At 39.2% G+C, this 18,740-nt stretch overlaps 1 protein-coding gene across 1 annotated transcript in view; it reads left to right on the top strand.

The window, feature by feature from the left end:
• The window catches only part of LOC102765344 (partitioning defective 3 homolog), a 29,087-nt gene extending 10,404 nt beyond the window's left edge, over positions 1 to 18,683 (top strand). The window contains exons 2-3 of the mRNA XM_015570521.1: positions 11,261 to 11,388; positions 17,636 to 18,683. Coding sequence (XP_015426007.1) covers positions 11,318 to 11,388; positions 17,636 to 18,029 — 465 coding nt within the window. The 5' untranslated portion in view covers positions 11,261 to 11,317 and the 3' untranslated portion in view covers positions 18,030 to 18,683. The remainder of the gene's footprint in view (positions 1 to 11,260; positions 11,389 to 17,635) is intronic.
• Positions 18,684 to 18,740: the final 57 nt, after the last annotated feature.

The raw sequence follows: 18,740 nt of genomic DNA, 5'->3' as shown, positions 1-18,740 counted from the left end.
GGGCAAATACCAATACTGAGTTATTTTCTCTAATTAATTCCCTTTAATGTGCACGAATTTCGTGCACCAGGCTACTAGTTGTAAATAGCACTGCTATGAACATAGCGGTTTGGATATTCTTTCTGATTGGTGTTTGTGGATTCTTAGGATACATTCCCAGATATAGGATCACTGGGTCAGATGCAGTTCCATTTTTAATTTTTTTGAGAAAGCTTCACACTGTTTTTCATTGTGGCTGCACCAGTCTGCATTCCCACCAGCAGTGTACTTAGGTTTCCTTTTTCTCTACATTCTCACCAGCACTTGTTGTTTGTTGATTTATTGATGGAAGCCATTCTGGCAGGTGTGAGGTGGTACCTCATTGTCATTTTAATTTGCATCTCTCTAATGATTAGTGACACTGAGCATTTTTTCATGTATGTCCTCTTTGGAGAAGTATCTATTCAGGTCCTCTGTCCATTTTTTAATTGGATTGTTGAATTGTATGTATATTTATTGAGTTGTATGTATATTTTATATATTTTGGAAATTAACCCCTTATCAGATGTATCATTGGCAAATATATTCTCCCATACAGTAGGCTCTCTTTTCACTTTGTTGCTGGTTTCATTTGCTGTGCAGAAGCTGTTTAGTTTGATGTAGTCCCACTTATTTATTTTTTCCTTTGTTTCTCTTGCCCTAGGAGATTTATTTGTGAAAATTATGCAACGTGAGATGCCTGAGATTTTGCTGCCTATGTCTTATTCTATGATTTTTATGGTTTCATGATATACATTCAGCCTTTTTCTTGTGTATGGTGTAAACTGGTGGTCTAGTTCCATTTTTCTTCATGTATCTATCCAATTTTCCTAACACCATTTATTGAAGAGACTGTCTTAACTCCATTGTATGTTCTTGCCTCCTTTGTCAAATATTAATTGAGCATAATGGCTTGAGTGGATTTCTGGGATCTCTGTTCTGTTCCATTGGTCTATATGCCTGCCCTTGTGCCAGTACCAGGTGGTTTTGTGTACAGTGTCTTTGTAGTATAAGTTGATGTCTGGTATTGTGATTCCTCCAACTTTATTCTTCTTTCTCAAGATTATTATGGCTATTTGGGCCTTTTTTTATTCTATATAAAATTTTGGAGTTTTTGTTCTAGATCTGTGAAATATGCTGTTGGTATTTTAATAGGGGAATCTATAGATTGCTTTGTGTAGTACAGACATTTTAGTGATGTTAATTCTGTCAATCCATGAATATGGTATATTTTTCCAGTTTATATCTTACTGTGTCTCTTTTTCAATGTCCTGTGGTTTTCTAAGTACAAGCCTTTTGCCTTCTTGGTTAAGTTTATTCCTAAGTATCTTAATTTTTTTTTGTTTTAGTGATAAAACAAAACAACAGAGACTATACGAACAAAACAGCAGAGACTAGAATAATAACAAATTACTAAAGCAGCTATATAAAGAAGATAAATTTAAAAAGTGGGAAAAAGCAAAAGGGGGGGGGAGAAAAGGAAAGAAAAAAAGGAGAAATTTTTTTTAAGTTAAAAAAAAAAGTGAAGTGGCATTTGTTTCAGCCGAGTTTAATGCCCCATGGGAGTTCGCTTTGATCCCACTCTTCTGTTGTCTGCCAATTCTGGGCTTTCTATTAGGTACTTAGGTGCTAACCACTGTCAGCCACTGTCTTTTGGCTTTTAGCAACCTGCTTGAAGATCCAAGTGATCCACTGCTGTATCTGTCTCCACAGGACTTGGGTGTAAGCAGGAGGGGCCAATTTGCCCTCTAAGTAGGTTTGTTAGCAGCATGGGGCTAGGGCTGGGTCAGCAAACTTCCCCTGACTCCCCGAGCTCCACCTCTGCCTGCCTCTGTCAATCTTAATCACTCAAAAGTCTGTTTCTGAAAGGGCTTTAGGCAGGGGAGGTGCTGTTTAGCTTTCAGGGAAGATGGTGGGTGTGTTTCCCTATCCAGGCTACTCCTCCACAAATGGCCCAAAAATATTACTCTGCCCTTGGCTGCACAGGGATCCTTGGATGGAGACCAATGGGGTCTGCTGGAAACCTGGAGTTTTTATTAGTTCTTCTGTGTGATAGAAATATCAGTCTAGTTCTCAGGATGGTGGAGTGGATGGCCCCTCCTCCAATTCACTCACTGAGGACTCCCTAAGACCGTTCAAAGCCATAAGTATGGCCTCTGCTTTTGTTTCCTCTGAAAAGCTCAAAATGCAGGATGTGGCATGCAGGGCTCCTGAAGGTGGAGCGGGCTGTATCACCTAGGGTTTTTCTCTTTACTTGCCTTCTGGCTGTTGGGAGAGGCTAGGGTCCTCTCAGGAAAAGTGGCCTTTTCCATTTGAGGGCCTATGATCAAATGCTCCTGGCTGCTGTTTTACTAAGTCTCCCCACAATGCTTCCCATCCCAGTCTCTCCTGAGGTACCTCAGGTCCATATCTCCCTCCCTGCACCAAAGCCTTGGGTGAATAGTTGCAAATGAAAAATCCTGGGCTCTGGGTTTAGAGAAAACACACACACACACACACACATACACACACACACCACCACCACCACCACCACCACCACTAACAACAACAAAACTGCAGCTTTCTCTCCAACAGGCTCTGTGGCCAGGAGCCCTGCCTCCTTTCACATCTGGGTGTTACAGGAACTACGGGTCTCAACTCTGGTGCTCTGTGTTCTGGGCCTCTATTTTCTGAGGGGACAGACTCTCCTGTAGCCTGGAGTTCCCTCCAACCTCTCAGCCTGCCAGCCTGCTGCCCCTGGTAGCTGGGTCAGCTCTTCTGGCAACCTCAACCTTCCAATCAGTCTGCAAGTGTTTTCCTTGATAAAAGTCTCCTCCTCAGCTAGAACTCAGTTGGTAATTCCAGGTGAATGTTCTCCAATTCAGTTGCATTTCCAACCTGGCTCTGAGACTAGGTACAAAACAGGTCCGCCTCTTTGGCTGCCATTTTTCAGATCAGTCTAAAGTCCCTCCAACTTTATCCTTCTTCTCAAGATTGCTAAGGCTCTTCAGGGTCTTTTTAAGTTCCATATAAATTTGTGGAGTATTTGTTCTAGATCTGTGAAATATGTGGTAGGTATTTTAATGAGGATTGAATTGAGATTGCTTTGAGTAGTATAGACATTTTAATGATGTTAATTCTACCAATCCATGAACATGGTATATTCTTCCACTTGTTTATATCTTCCTCTATCTCTTTTTTTCAACATCCTATAGTTTTCCAAGTACAAGTCTTTTGCCTCCTTGGTTAAGTTTATTCTTAAGCATCTTAATTTTTTTGTTGTAGTGGTAAATGTGTTTTTTTTCAGTTTCTCTTTCTGAGAGTTCATTATTAATGTATAAAAATGCTGTCAATTTCTGGGTGTTAATTTTGTATCCTGCAACCTTGCTGAATTCATTTATTAAATCTAGTATTTTTTTGGTGGAGTCTTTAGGGTTTTCTATGTACAATATCACGTCTTCTGCAAATAATGACAGTTTTACTTCCTCCTTTCCAATTTGGATGCCGAATATTGTACCAGCCTTGCATCCCTGAAATAAAGTTTACTTGGTCATGATGTGTGATCTTTTTAATATATTGCTAGATCCAATTTTCTAATATTTTGTTGAGGATTTTAGTATCTGTGTTCATCAGGGATATTGACCTGTAATTTTCTTTCTTGGTAATGTCTTTATCTGGTTTTGGAATTATGATAGTGCTTGTAAAAAGAGCTTGAAAGTGTTCCTCTAGGATTGTTTGCTTCAATTTTCTAAGTTGTTATTGACCTATTTAGGTTTTCTAATTCTTCCTGATTCAGTTTTGGAAGACTGTATTTTTCTAGGAATATGTCCATTTTGTCCAAGTTGTCCAATTTGTTGGCATATAGTTGCTCATAGTATTTTCTTACAATCATTTGTATTTCTGTGGCATCAGTTGTTACTTCACCGCTTTTGTTTCTGATTTTATTTATTTGGGTCTTCTCTCTTTGTTTCTGATGAGTCTGTCTAAAGGTTCATCAACCTTGTTTATCTTTTCAAAGAACCAGTCTTGGTTTTATTGATATTTTGTATTGCATTTTTTTTATCTCTATGTTAGTTATTTCCACTCTTTATTATTATTTTCTTCCTTACACTTATTCTGGGCTTTTATTGTTCTTTTTCTAATTCTTTAATTTATAGGGTTAGATAGTTTATTATTAATTTCTTATTTTTTTGAGGTAGATTTATAGTGCTATGAACTTCCCTCTCAGGACTGCTTTCACTATGTCCTCTAGATTTGTTGTTGTTGTGTGTTCATTTTTATTCGTTTCCAGGAAGTTATTCATTTCTTCCTTAGTCTCATTGGTAACCCATTCATTGGTTAATAGCATGCTATTTAGCCTCCATATGTTTAAATGTTTTTGAGTATTTTTATTTAGTTAATTTTTAGTTCATGCCAATGTTATCTGAGAAGATGCTTGATATGGTTTCAATCTTCTTGGACTTGTGGAGACTTGTGATCTATATTTGAGAGTGCCCCATGTTCACTTGAGAAGAATGTATCTCCTGCAGATTTGGGGTGAAATGTTCTATAAATGTCAAATCCATCTGATCTAGTGTGTCATTTAGACTCACTGTTTTCTTGTTGATTTTTTTTTTTTGGTCTGAAAGTTCTATTCCATCAATATCATGGGGTATTAAAGTTCCCTACTATGACTGTATTACTGTCAATCTCTCCCTTAAAGTCCTCCAGAAAAATTTTTTTAATATATATTTAAGTGCTTCTATTTTGGGTGCATATATGTTTACTAGAGTTTTATCCTATTGTTGTATTGATCCATTCAGTATTATGTAGTGACCTTTATTATGTCTTGTTATGGCCTTCATTTTTAAGTCTATTTTGTCCGATTATTAGTATTGCTCCCCAGCATTTTGTTTGTTTTTTTTTCATTTGTCTGGAAAATTTTTCCCATCCCTTCACTCTCGTCCTCTGTGAGTCTGTTGTTCTGAGGTGGGTCTCTTGTAGACATCATATATATTGCTCATTTTATTTTATCCATTATGTTTCTTTATTGGCGCGTTTAATCCATGTACATTTAAGATTATTATTGATAAGTTCTTATTTATTGCTATTTTTATTCTTTTTACCTATATTTCTCTCTCTCTCTCTATATATATATATATATAGATAGATAGATAGATAGATGTATCTATCTATCTATCTATCTATATATATCTTATTATAGCAGTCCATTTAACATTTCTTGCAATGCTGGCCTGGTGGTTATAAACTCTTTTAGACTTTTTTTTTTCTGGGAATATCATTATTCCACCATCTATTTTGAATGATAGCCTTCCTGGATGGAGTTGAATTGGATTCAGATCCTTGCTTTTCATTGCCTTGAATACTTTATACCATTCCTTTCTGGCCTCTAGAGTTTCTGATGAGAAATCAGCTGAAAGCCTTATGGGAGCTCCTTTGTAGGAACAATTTGCTTTTCTCTTGCTGGCTTTAAGATTCTCTCTTTGTCTTTAATTTTTTGGCATTTTAATCTTTGTATCTTCTTAGTGTGATCTTTTTGGGTTCTTCTTTCTTAGGACTCTCTGTACCGCCTGAACTTGTGTGACTTTCCTTCACCAGGTTAGAGAAGGTTTCTGCCATTACTTTCTCATATAGGTTCTCTATCCCTTGCTCACTTCTTCTCCTTCTGGTACTCCTGTGTTGCACATATTGTTACATTTCATGTTATACCACTGCTTCCTGAGACTGTGCTCCTGTTTTTAAATTGTGTTTCTTTTTTTCCTTTTTGGTTCTCTGATTGAATAATTTTTTTTTCTGCCCTGTCTTCTAATTCACTGATCTGATTCTCAGCTTATTCTAATTTTCTGTTTATTTTTTCCAGTGTGTATTCTTTACTTCTGCTGTGTCATCCTTCATTTCCAACTGGGTATTTTTCATAGTTTGTATATCATTTCTCATGCTGTTAAGCATCTTTATAATCATTACTCTGAAATGTATATCTGATAAATTGATTATCTCCATTTCATTTAGCTCTTCTGGAGAATTCTCTTGTTCTTTCATTTGGGGCTTGTTTCTTTGTCTTCCTATTTTGGCCAACTGTTTGGGTTTGTTTCTATGTATTAGGTAGATCTGCTTTGACTCCTGGCCTTTTAGGAGGGTATCTAGTGCAGGACAATGTCAGACACTGGTTGTGACTGGCACTGAGTACCCTGTTAGGGATTACAGCTTGTGGCTCTTTATGCTGGGGCTGGCTGCATTTAGAAAGGACCAAGAAGTACATTATGATCTGCTTATCCTAGCCCTGGGTCCAGAAGCACATCAGGCAAAGACTCAAAGCACCCAGAGATTCCTCCTCTGCCTGTAGGGCAATTGTTATTCTTAGTCATTTAATGAGCTTCAAGTTATAGACCACAGTGGAACCAAAACTTCACATGGTGAGGCAAGACATTTTCCAATGGGTAGGGCAGTTATGCCCCCTCCCCTACCTCCCCCCTCAACACACATACCAGCTGCCTGGATAGTAAAGGGGTTCCTGAGAATGATGTCCTCTGCAGCATGGGGGAATGACTCAGCACAGGAATGTAGGTAACTGTCCTCCAAGCTCTATCCCCAGCACCACTCACCCTGGATTCTCCTCACACAGCTCTACTCCACTCTTCCCTTACTCTGCCAGAGCCCAAGTTGAATGACAGCTCATGAAATTTTGTAGGTTGCCCCTTTAAGGGGATGCCTACATTTCCAGCTGTCTCTCCCTGGTAGAAAGCAACCCTGCTACTTTTGACAGTTAGATGTTACATGATTACCTTTCTCAGTTCTGGTGCTCTCAGCTGGAAAGCCCAGCTTGGCATTTAGACCCTAGACTTCTCAGGGAGAACCTCCTACAGCTGTGATATCCCTCCAGAAATTCAGGTGTTGCCTGTGGGAGCCTGACCAGCCCTCGCACATCTGCACTTCCTACCAGTCTCTATGCTGTTTACACACAATGTCCTTGGTAATAAGGGTTCTGTCCAGCTAGTCTCCAGTTAAGAATTCAGGATAATTTTTCTATGTTTTCATTGTAATTCTAGTTTGGTCCTGGGAAAATGTCAGTGTAGCTCTGACATTTAATCATAGCCATCTTGCCCAGGTCATAAAAGGATCAATTTTACATTGTAAGTTTGTGCTAAGAATTAGCAGTTTTGATTTTGTATTTTAATTTCTTGTATTGTTTATTTTTATTTTGAAAAATGGGATTTTATTTAAATGAGAGGAATACTTTGTTAATGACTTAATTTAGTGAAACACTATATGGAAGATATTTTTTTGTTATTTTTTTTTGTTGTTGTTGTTTTTTAATATATTTTATTGATTTTTTACAGAGAGGAAGAGAGAGAGATAGAGAGTTAGAAACATCGATGAGAGAGAGACATCGATCAGCTGCCTCCTGCACATCTCCCACTGGGGATGTGCCCGCAACCCAGGTACATTCCCCTGACCGGAATCGAACCCGGGACCTTTCAGTCCGCAGACCGACGCTCTATCCACTGAGCCAAACCGGTATCGGCAGATATTTTTTTGTTTTACACTAGTAAGTGACACCAAAATTATGTAGCTTTCTCAAGCTTTATATAATTTTTATATAGTATAAATAGTACCTCTTTAATAATCATGATAAAGTCTAATAGTTTGGAGCTAACTTATAAAAAAAATGTGCATAGTTTCACTGGGGTTTAAACAGCAGCAATGGAGAGATTCACATATAATAATGCTCCTCCAGCACACTATGTAGTAGATAATCATGGATTATCTCATCTTGCAACCTCTATCATATTGTCTTGGCAACCTTGTCATCAATATCATCAGCAAGAAGACCAGGGTTATTTGTAATTTGCTCTCTTGAAATAGAGTTATTGCCTTGTTATCTGATGAATCTCCAGAGTTTTTCCAAGTGTGCTTTACCTGCATGTTTCCCTATATAGATGTCACTTTTTTTGTTAAAGCTGCTAATGCTGTTTTTTTTGAACACAGACACTTTTCTCTAGGGTTACAAAATATCTCTTCATGTTAGTTTATATTTTTGTAATTTGGGACTCCCGATACATTATTCTGTTTCTGCCTTACACATGGAAAACTACAGTATTGAAAAATCAGGATTGTAGATTGTACTTTTATTCCCACAACTTACATTTTTATGAGATCATCATTGAAATAATGAATGAGGTTATTTTTTATTCAGGCCAAGTATAAAACTTTCCAGATGGACTTAGTAAGTTGTTGCTTTAAGCTGGTCATGTATATAATCTTCCTTGAAATCTCTGGCCCAATAAAATTTCATTTTAAAGATATGGGTGATTCTTTTTAATAACCTACCCTTTTGTATACTCTGAAAAGAGAAATAGAGTAAAACATTATGGTAAGCCTGAGATTCATATTTCATCATAGTGAGCACAATAGTATGAAATATGTCAATATATTGATACCAAACTCATTCACTCATTTTTTTAAGTTTTCAGATACCATCTCATAATAATTTCAGTTTGAAGTTCATCAAGATCCAACTAGATGTTTGCTGCTCATAATGTTTGAGATGAATGGTATCAGAAAACACACATTTGAGGAAACAAAAGCCCTTCAGCTTTTTTTTCTTTCCTCTATCAGAATCAAATTTTCAGGCTTCTGGTAGAAACAACTTAAAAGTACACCTGATGCCCTGGAGCATTGGCCCACAGACTAAAGGGTAGTAGGTTCAATTCCTGGTCAAGGTTATGTACCTTGGTTTCAGGTTTGATCCCAAGCCCCTGTTGGGGGGCATACAGGAGGTAATCAATTAATATGTCTCTCACTTTAATATTTCTCTCTCTCTCTCTCTCTCTCTCTCTCTCTCTCTCTCTCTCTCTCTCCCTCTCCCTCTTCCCTTCCCTCCCTTCCACTCTCTCACTGGAAATTAATGGGAAAAAATATCTTCAGGTGAGGATTAAAAAAAATACACCTGAAATTTCTACAAGACCTTGCATTTTCTTTTCACATCTCCACAGCCGTGTGTTACAAACAGCATGAGCTTATGAAACTGGTTACTAAATCTTGCTGCAGAATGCCAACTCTTTCGAGGCTTCTTGACATGTGTATATGACTTATTCTGAGTGAAAAGAAAAGGGAAATATGGTTGTTTTGAAGGCATATTGTGTAGTATTTTCTTGCTTTGCTTTCCCTCTGTCCAGTGGCTTCTCTCAGGATTCCCTGTGAACACTAGAACAGCTCGATTTTCTATTTGGCCAGCCTCTTCAAGTGCAATGGAAGAAAATGTTTGCCTTCTTTAATGCAGTTGATGAGCACTTGGTTGATGCTTTGTTTGCATAAGCAGAACTCATTCCGTGAAGTGTTTTCCTTGCTAAAGGCACCATTGATGTGTTGACTCCCATGTTGTGGAGAGGGTCTATGGACACACATTTGTTCCTATGAGTACGGCTGTAAATACCCAGTAGTTGAAATTGGGGTAATCTTCACACATTTTTTGGTATCGGGATATTTTTAATATGTTCAGTGGCTGTGCCAATATGCTTTGAAAATTTTGTCCTGTATATTGCCATATTGTTGCTTACCAATAAATAAGATAATGCTGGCCAGGCAGAGAGCGAACAATAGATGATGCTTGCTTTCTGTTCACACAAAAGCCAACTACAAGAGACATTGTTTAAGTAACAGGCCCAGATGTTTTCTTACAGGTCTCCAAATGAATGCTATAACTCTGTTATTTTAGAAAATTATTATGAAGTCAAAGTCTGCCATTGGCTTTCAACTCTAAAAGAAAATCGATAATGTGTTTTTAACAGATATTCTTCACTCAGAATATGCCTGTTGCATGACGCCAAGGGGAACAGAGGTTAGCATGCACCAAAAGGATTATTTAAGAGTGTGAGCCACTGATGCTATGATGAACCATCGTGGGGTGTTTGTAGCATTAGAGGCATTGTTGTCTATTTTTTCAAAAAGCCAAACCAGTGAGAAGCCAGAGCATCCACAGGACTAGATCTATGCAACACAGTATATACATCCAGTATCTGATTTGAGCAAGAGGTACAATCAGCAGATGACTGCTGACCAAAGTATTTAGCCAGCAGGATTGAACATTTCTCTATAGCAGCGGTTCTCAACCTGTGGGTCACGACCCCTTTGGGGGTCAAACGACCCTTTCACAGGGGTCGCCTAAGACCATCGGAAAACACATATATAATTACATATTGTTTTTGTGATTAATCACTATGCTTTAATTATGTTCAATTTGTAACAATGAAAATACATTCTGCATATCAGATATTTACAGTATGATTCATAACAGTAGCAAAATTACAGTTATGAAATAGCAACGAAAATAATTTTATGGTTGGGGGCCACCACAACATGAGGAACTGTATTAAAGTGTCGCAGCATTAGGAAGGTTGAGAACCACTGCTCTATAGGATACAATTAACCTAGGTAAAAATGCCATTTCCTAATCACTAAGGCAAAATGTCTTGTCTTATAACCAATTCAAGTAGCTATTAGCTTTCAGGTTTATTAATTTGATAAGCATTTTTATTCCCCATTTGGCTACCATCCCTGGACTAGAGGACACCTGTATGTGATTAACAATAGGTAGTTACACCTAAACTTGGTTCAAATGTAACTCTCTCTCTCTTTTTTTTTAATCCTAACCCAAGGATATTTTTTCCATTGATTTTTTTTTTTTTTTGAGTGGAAGGGAGGCAGAGAGACACACAGAGAGAGAAACATCAATTGGTTGCCTCCCTTATGTGCCCCAACTGGGGGCTGGGGATCAAGCCTGCAACCCAAGTATGTGCCCTTGATCAGAATCAAACCTACAACCCTTTATTCCACTGGGCCGAGACTCTAACCACCGAGGAACACCAGCCAGGGCTTAACTGTCATTCTTTAGGAAAAGGGGGATCAGCTTTTATTGCGTCCTACTGTTAAACTAAAATATATAACCATTGAAAACATTTGCCAGCATAGCTAACCTTCAATTTTATTTATTTACTTGGCATTGAATTTGTCAAGCCTCATTAGGAAGACTTAGAAAGGTTGACCTCTCAATTTCTAACCATTCTAAAGCCATAATTAAAATTTAAAATGATTCAATATTTGGGGCTCATAAGAGCAATTAGATAAATGTCTCTTTTCTCAAACTTGAGAAAATTGCAGTTGGTTTTATTTTAATTTCAAAGAATTTTCCAAATGTTTCTAAGCCAGTCTATAAGAAATGATGTGATTCCCTTCTCGTCAATTATTTTGCATTTTCCTCTTGCAGCCCAGCTCCCGACCTCCGGCGCAGAGTGGCAGGCACTCGGTGTCCGTGGAGGTGCAGATGCAGCGCCAGCGGCAAGAGGAGCGTGAGAGCTTCCAGCAGGCCCAGCGCCAGTACAGCTCTCTGCCTAGGTACAGTACTCACTCACACTCTGTCTTTCCGAAATTGCCCTGGCTTCTCCACCTTACCCACGGTGGTCAGAGAGGAACCACAGTGGATGGTAGGGGTTGTTGTCTGGCTTCAAGGCCATCTTACTATGTGGCAAGAAGATTAGAAAGAAAGCTGTTTCAGGACATGCCAACATTATCAATTAAATACTGAATAATGCAAAGGCAGTGCATTGACAGATGAGTACTTAGGGACTGGACCTAGGTTATAGCATTGGTTCTGCCCTCCCATGTGGCCATGGGGAGAAAGTTTCCTCCTCTGAAAAATAGAAAGATAACTCTCATTTTCCTTAGTTCCTAGGGTAACTAGAATAACTGCTACTTCGGATATCTAGAGTTCTGTAGATGGGTGGAGTGAATGCTTCATGCTCTATACTTAGGTGGGCTCCATGGTCCCTAATCTCCCCCTATTGCTCTACTGCCAGCTTTGTGTTTGCTTGTGTTGATCCTCAGAGGATCCCAGTGTGCCCACCTCATTATCTGACAACCACATGGAGGTACCTCTGCTCTGGGGGCTCTGTCAGGCCTAGAAAGTGCTCAGGTGACTGAGCCCTCACACATGGAACAACAACCATTTTCCCATCTGAGTATTTCATATATACATAGTAAAGAATAAAAATATTTTAAAATATTCAGCTTTCCAACTTCCCAAAATAAGTCACTCCTAGTAATCACAATCTTACAGGCATTTGTTTTTCTACTTCAAACCAGGTAACAAAAACATTTTGGGTACAAAAAAAATCCACTTACCTTGTTTTTATCAACTGTTTCAAATTTGAGCAGAGCAACTTTTATTTGGGGAGAGGGAAGGGAACTAATGCTTATCTGTGTAAACTTAACTGACCAATATAAAAGTGATCTTGATTCAATTTCTAATTAAGATGAGTCCCTTTAAATGTTAAATAATCACTATATTAACTGTGAGGTATTTGACTACATTGACCCATGTCACCATGGGAATGTGGATGTGAATGAGAATCTATACTGGGGTGAGTGTCATTACTATAGTAACTTGTTCATTCAGTTCTTTTTTTCAGTTCATAAAATTATATTTCCTTTGAGTAATAAATTATGTTTTTTCTTTTATACAGAATTATCTTCTCTTTTAAATAGGAGGATAACAGTTATTTAGCCCATTGAAGTTTAGGTCTGGACAAGACCTGGAGATCATATTGTCTTACAAGGAAACAGCTCTGAAAGATTAAGCAGCTTTCCCTAAGACCACACAGCTACCATGGAATTCAAACGCAAACCTGCCTATGCCCTTTATAATCATTAATTTCCATATATCATTGCCACCAAAACTTTTGTTCCCAAGTTTGGAATATTGACAGATGTAGGTGTAAAGTCCCCCTCTGTGCTCTATGCCCTTAGCATTTGGAAGGAGGCCCCTGTATGACTCAGCCCAGTGCATCAGCTGCTGGACGCCTCGCGGATTATACATAAAGGTTCTTCCATGTGAGTGCCTTCTCCCAGCCGGTTGGCTTGCAGTCGTCAGAAAGATGAGCATGATAAAGTAGATGAATTGACACACCGGGTATGGTCCTGCTGCCACAGCCACGTAGGCGGCCCGTAGCACATCAAGACCTGTGTGTGTGTGGCTACAATGTGCTTTAGGCATATATTGTCTGTGCAGGGACCAGGTTCTTAATCTGTTGATAAATAGTTTGGCTTTCTGTATTTTACTTGTGTTTGAGAGTATTTATAAGAAGTGAAAGAGAACTATCATATAGTGTATAAAGAAGAGGAGTGAGTTGACATGCACAGAACTAAGGAAGGGATGTGAGAGAGATGGTGGCCAGAGGGCATAGAGGGGTGGATGGCCTGGCAGAAGAGAGACTAGGGCCCTGTTCCCCAGAAAGAGGACACAGATCAATGCTTCCATGGAATTTCTCCTGGTCACATTCAATAGGAGCTCAGTATTCCAAACATATCTTTTTGTCCTGGCATGTGTCTCCCCTTCTTCACTCGCTAACTGTCCTTTTCCACCACATCACTTTGCCTCCCTTTCTCTCTCTCCCTCTCCTCCTGAAGCACCTGGTAGAAGTATCTGCATTTCCATGTAGATGATTGCTTCTATTGGTACTACTGGTGTCATTTAGTGTTTCCCTAAATAACTAAAACTTTCCATCTGGGTATTGTGACTCCCTGATTATTAGCCATTTTACTCTGCACAGATAGAAAAAAATAGAAAACCCAAAATGAAAGAGTTGTGTACATTTAGGCAACTGGGGTGGTCATGTGCTCTTCTTTTAGAGAATCATTCCCAGTGTGAATCTTCACACGTGTGAGGAGGATTAGGAGTGCAGAGCCTTGTGCCCCACTGGCTTGCTGGCAGAGCGGCTGCACTCCACAGCAACTGTGTGCAGAAACCTGAACTTGGTAAAGAACCCAAAGAGGAGGTCAGAGGAGGACTGCAACAGCTTGTATGAGCTTGAGTCCAGTCCACGTCTCTGACATGTGATATTCTTCAGAGACACTGACCTCTGCTTTTCAGATGTTGACAATTAGCAGGGTTTTATCTAAACAAGTTGGTATGGCATTTGATCCCAAAAAGATTTCACACACAAACAGAAATAGTTCAGCTACAAAGTGGAATATAAAGTAAAGCAAATGGTCAAGACTTTTCTCAGTCACAGTAGATAAGGTGGTTTGAATTAGAGGGATATATGTGAGCCAGAGTAGTTTGAAATTCTAACTGTAATTAAGGATAAGGAAACCAAACGGCAGAATTCAAGTTTCATTTTGAAATGTCAGTAGGAAACATTAGCCAGGTAGTAACACTGGTTCTGAAGGAAAGGGGACCTGAGTGGCCCCACACTCAATTCTCAATCAGACTAAGACTTCTTTTTTATTTTTTAAATTCTTAAATCAGTTTTCATTTTTACTTTCTTTTTTTTAAAATCTATGTTTTTAGTCCTAAATTAGTTCCTTCATTTAGTTTCCAAAAGGCAATGCTCAAACGGTGAAGAATGTTCAGAGTCACCGATAGAAAAACAAGATCCTTTATTAATTTTTTAAAATTTTCCTGCTGTCTCCCCAGTTCTTCTTCATTTTTCCCTCTCCCTTTTTTTCACATCTGTTGGTGTCTCACTTCTCTGCTTTGTATGTCTCACTTCTCCACTATGTCTTCACACCCGGACATAGTCTCCCCTACCAGACCCATTTATTATGTCTCTGAGCTGCTTGTCAACTTGTTAGCCTCGGTCTTTATATCTTTTATCATCCTTCTGCATCCTCCTCATCTCGGTGGCTAACTGGCTTTCCGCAAGGTGTGAGTCCTCTGCATGATGATGGCCTTCAGGCCACTTTGGAGGTAATTGTAATCATAGACAAAGCAGGGTGTGTGCTTTAAGTGGATTCAGAAATCTCTAGTGGGCTCATTCCAAGACCAAACAAGCCTGCATGTTGATTACAAAGAAATTCACATTGATGGACATTGATGTTTTCTTGCTGCTGTTGTTATTGTGGCCTTTGGGCAATCATGGGACATTGGAAAGCTTCCTTCTCGTCTCTCTGGAATTGGGTGGACTTGCCCTCATCGAGTGAGGGTTCTTCAGTTATTCTCTAGTGCCTTTCTCTCCGTTTCTACCCAATTTCTCTGACAAAAGAAAAGAAAGCTAATATTTTTCTTCTTTGGTCAGAAAGATGCTTCCCAAAACCCAGAGCCTATTCTTTGAAGGCAAAGTGACGTTGCCTTCAAACTACTCCTCCAACCCCCATTAGTCAGCCATTTACTCTGTGCCATACTTTCCTAAACATTTTGCATGCGTTATTCTGTTCATTTCTGCCTCATAACCCTATGAGGTTAGCTATTATACCTCTTTCACAGATGAGGCAAGTTGGGCCCAGAGAGCATTACCCTCTCAGCACCCCCCAACTGGCAAATGGCAGATTCCAGATGTGAATCTATGTCTATCTGATCCAAAGCCATTCTCCCATTGTGCCTAGTACCCAGGTGATGAGTTTCCTAGTGTTGGAAACTCTTATTGTCTGCTGCACTCTTATGTTTCTCTGTGACCTGCTCATTTCCTGTGTCTTAATTAAGAGTTGTGGGTACCACTAGCTTTCTTACCAAGGAAGCGTGTGTGTATGTCTGTGTGTGTATACATGTATCTACATGTATGTACTTTCCCCACATACCTTACTTTAAACCTCAGGGAGGTCTGCTTCCCTCTCTACATATGATTAATTTGAAGAAAATTTTAAAGAAATTCTTCCACATCATCAGAGTTTCCATTTCTAACAAACCTTTAGTGAGTTCTCAGTGTGTTCCTGGATTGATTAAAAATTCAGGTTATGGTACATGACCTCCACAGAGCACATCTTCAGGCTTTCCAGTGTTGGGAGTACAGGATGAAGAGGGTTCATGGGTCTCAGTAGGTCAAGGATGAGAAAGAGGTGAAATGTCTGCAGCCTATTTCTGATTATCTTTAGACTGATAACCAATTTATGAAGGAGTCCCACTTTTGTTACTGTAACTTCAGTAACAAATTTGTTGTTTTAATTAAAGTTTCATGATTAATGTCAAATCCCTAGTTTATGTGGGCACTTTCCAACATTCCTGTCTCTGGGCAGATTAATGTATGACAGATAATCAGTGCTTTAGGCAAATAAACTATTCCACCAAATGGAAGGATTCTTGCTTAGGCTGATTGTACAAATGGTCTGATTCCCATTAACCCTTTGTACGCCATAAGTGTCTATAGGTGATTTAAAATCATTTTTTGTGAGAATTTTCAACTAAAAATATTCAAGAACACCCGAATTATGAGTAATAAAATATATTTATTTTTATAATATTCATTGCAAATTAATTTTTTAAATTAAATTCAAAATATCATGGCATGTGGGGATGGTTTTTGTTTTGGATGCGTGGCAGTTAACTGGTTAGAAGAGAACCAGATAGATATACTGTAGAATGCTCAGTTAATCATAGTCATATCCAGAGATGATGCTGATCATTAGTTCATTTCCTTATTGAAAATATCCCTGACTACATTTTAGGTCATAGGAAAAATAGGCAGATTTGATCCAAAGCCCTAATAATGGCACTTTTGAATGTTCAAAAATGCAAATTGCTTCATCCCTGTGGGAGACCCAGTGACTGCATAGGCCCTGTTTTTCCTCTGCAGGGTCCTTTTGAACATCCCATCATGTGTGTGTTGATGCAAAAGGCTGAGGAATATATACTGTCACCAAATGGTTTTCTTATTGATAAATGGAGCAATAGATTTTGTTTTATTACTGGATTCTCTCTCCCTCTCTCCCATTTTCAAGGCTAAATATTAGGGCTTGTCTCCCTTTCTAACAAAAAATTGTTTTACTTTATCATATCCAATCTTATTGTAAATTCATAAAAGCATCTAGAGACTAGATAATAAATTAAAGATATTTCAAAACAGTAATGTTTCCTGAAAATGATGTGTAACTTTATTGCACAAATGATGATAATTTGAAATTTCTGTATGACTGATTTATTCCCCTGTCCTGTGGTGAACAAACATGAGTTTAGTAAGCTGTCCTGCCCTTTGGTGAGGGCACAGTGCACGGAACAGCAGTGCTTACTCTGCGGACTTCCAGGTCTACAGTCTTGATGAGCATGTGTTCTGAGGCGTGATCATTGCTGACATATACAACTCAAAAGCCAGGGCTGTAAGGGACTGCCTGTTGCATTTTTAATCATAAAGGAGTCGAGACTTAAATCTTTCATAGCTGAACTCACATTGTAATCCATTACATGTACTTCCTATTAGCTAGCATCTCTGGCACCATAGTGGCAGCTGTGTAAAATATTTGTTTTGCTTGTTTAGAATCGAATTGCAATGTTCTGAAGCAAGCAATTATTGCTAGAGTAGATGCTGCCAAATCTCTAATCCTCCTCTAAAGCATTTTGCCAATGTGTCTGAATTGCAGGAGATATATGTTCCTTAAGTAGAATAGACGGTACCTCCCCAGACACAGAAGGCGGACCCTGTTTCTGAATAGCTGTCAGTTAGTTCTCTCTCCTGTTTAGCCCTTGTTTGTTCACTTGTCTGAAATTTGAGCTTGCTGACAGTCACATTTTCTTCCTCCAGCCCCCATCACAGTGCCTGGAGCACAATACTATTTGTTGAAATATTGAAATGCATATACCCTCTTACCCCTTCCCTCCTCTTTTTTGCTCTCCCCTTCTCCCAATCTCACACTGACCTTGGGCTTTGCTTTCTAGGCAAAGCAGGAAAAATGCCAGCTCTGTCTCCCAGGATTCCTGGGAGCAGAACTACTCGCCTGGGGAAGGCTTCCAGAGTGCCAAGGAGAGCCTCAGGTACTCCAGCTACCAAGGCTCCAGAAACGGCTACCTGGGCGGGCACGGCTTCAATGCCAGGGTGATGCTGGAGACCCAGGAACTCCTTCGCCAGGAACAGAGACGGAAAGAGCAGCAAATGAAGAAGCAGCCTGCTCCCGAGGGGCTCAGCAGCTATGACTCGTATAAGAAAGTCCAGGACCCCAGTTACACTCCCCCTAAGGGGCCCTTCCGGCAGGATGTGCCCCCATCCCCTTCTCAGGTCGCTAGGCTGAGCAGACTCCAGACTCCTGAAAAAGGGAGACCCTTCTATTCCTGAGCAGAAGAGTGGATGCTTCATTCATGCAATAAAGGACATTTTCTTATGGAGACTTGTATTTGGGGAGTTTTTTTAAAAACCTCCATGGTACTATGGAATATTTCTGTTGTTGGTATCAGTGCCTTTAAGCAGTATGGGCAAAGAAATGGAAGGCCTTAATGTCTTTGCCAGTATGTCTCAAGTGTATTTCATGGAAGGATTTCCCACTCTCTGACAATCATTTGCTCGAAGCATTTGTCACAGCATCTCTCAGGGGGACCAGGAATTCTTGGCCTGACTCAAGAGATGTTCATGGCTTTGTGTCACAGCCCCATACAACTAGTGGTGACAAATTACCTTGAAGCTGAGGTAATGTTGATTTCTCTTTATTCCCTTTAAGTTTCCTGTGATGTGAGGCACATCTCAGTTTCTGGTGGATGAAAGTGAGTGACATACTCCAGAAATTGGGGTTTTACAGTACCTCATAGCACAGTCATTTATAATTGGTATGGTTTTTCCTTTTCATTCTCTGTTCCTCATAACAGCAATGTTCCTTCATGTTATAAAGAAGTTAAGCCATATTCCATCACTGTCGGGTTTTCATGGGGCTTCTTTTGTAACTGCCTTATTCCTAAACATTACCAATAAAGTGATCATCTATTCTGAGATTACAAATGCTTTTGTTTGGTCATATTCCTAATACATGTGTCGAGTCACTACACTGTGTAGGGA

Source organism: Myotis davidii, unplaced genomic scaffold (genome assembly GCF_000327345.1).
Source record: "Myotis davidii unplaced genomic scaffold, ASM32734v1 scaffold47, whole genome shotgun sequence".
NCBI classification, from domain to species: Eukaryota; Metazoa; Chordata; class Mammalia; order Chiroptera; family Vespertilionidae; genus Myotis; species Myotis davidii.
The sequence above is the reverse complement of the archived record's forward strand: the minus strand, read 5'-3'. Positions and strand labels throughout refer to the sequence as shown.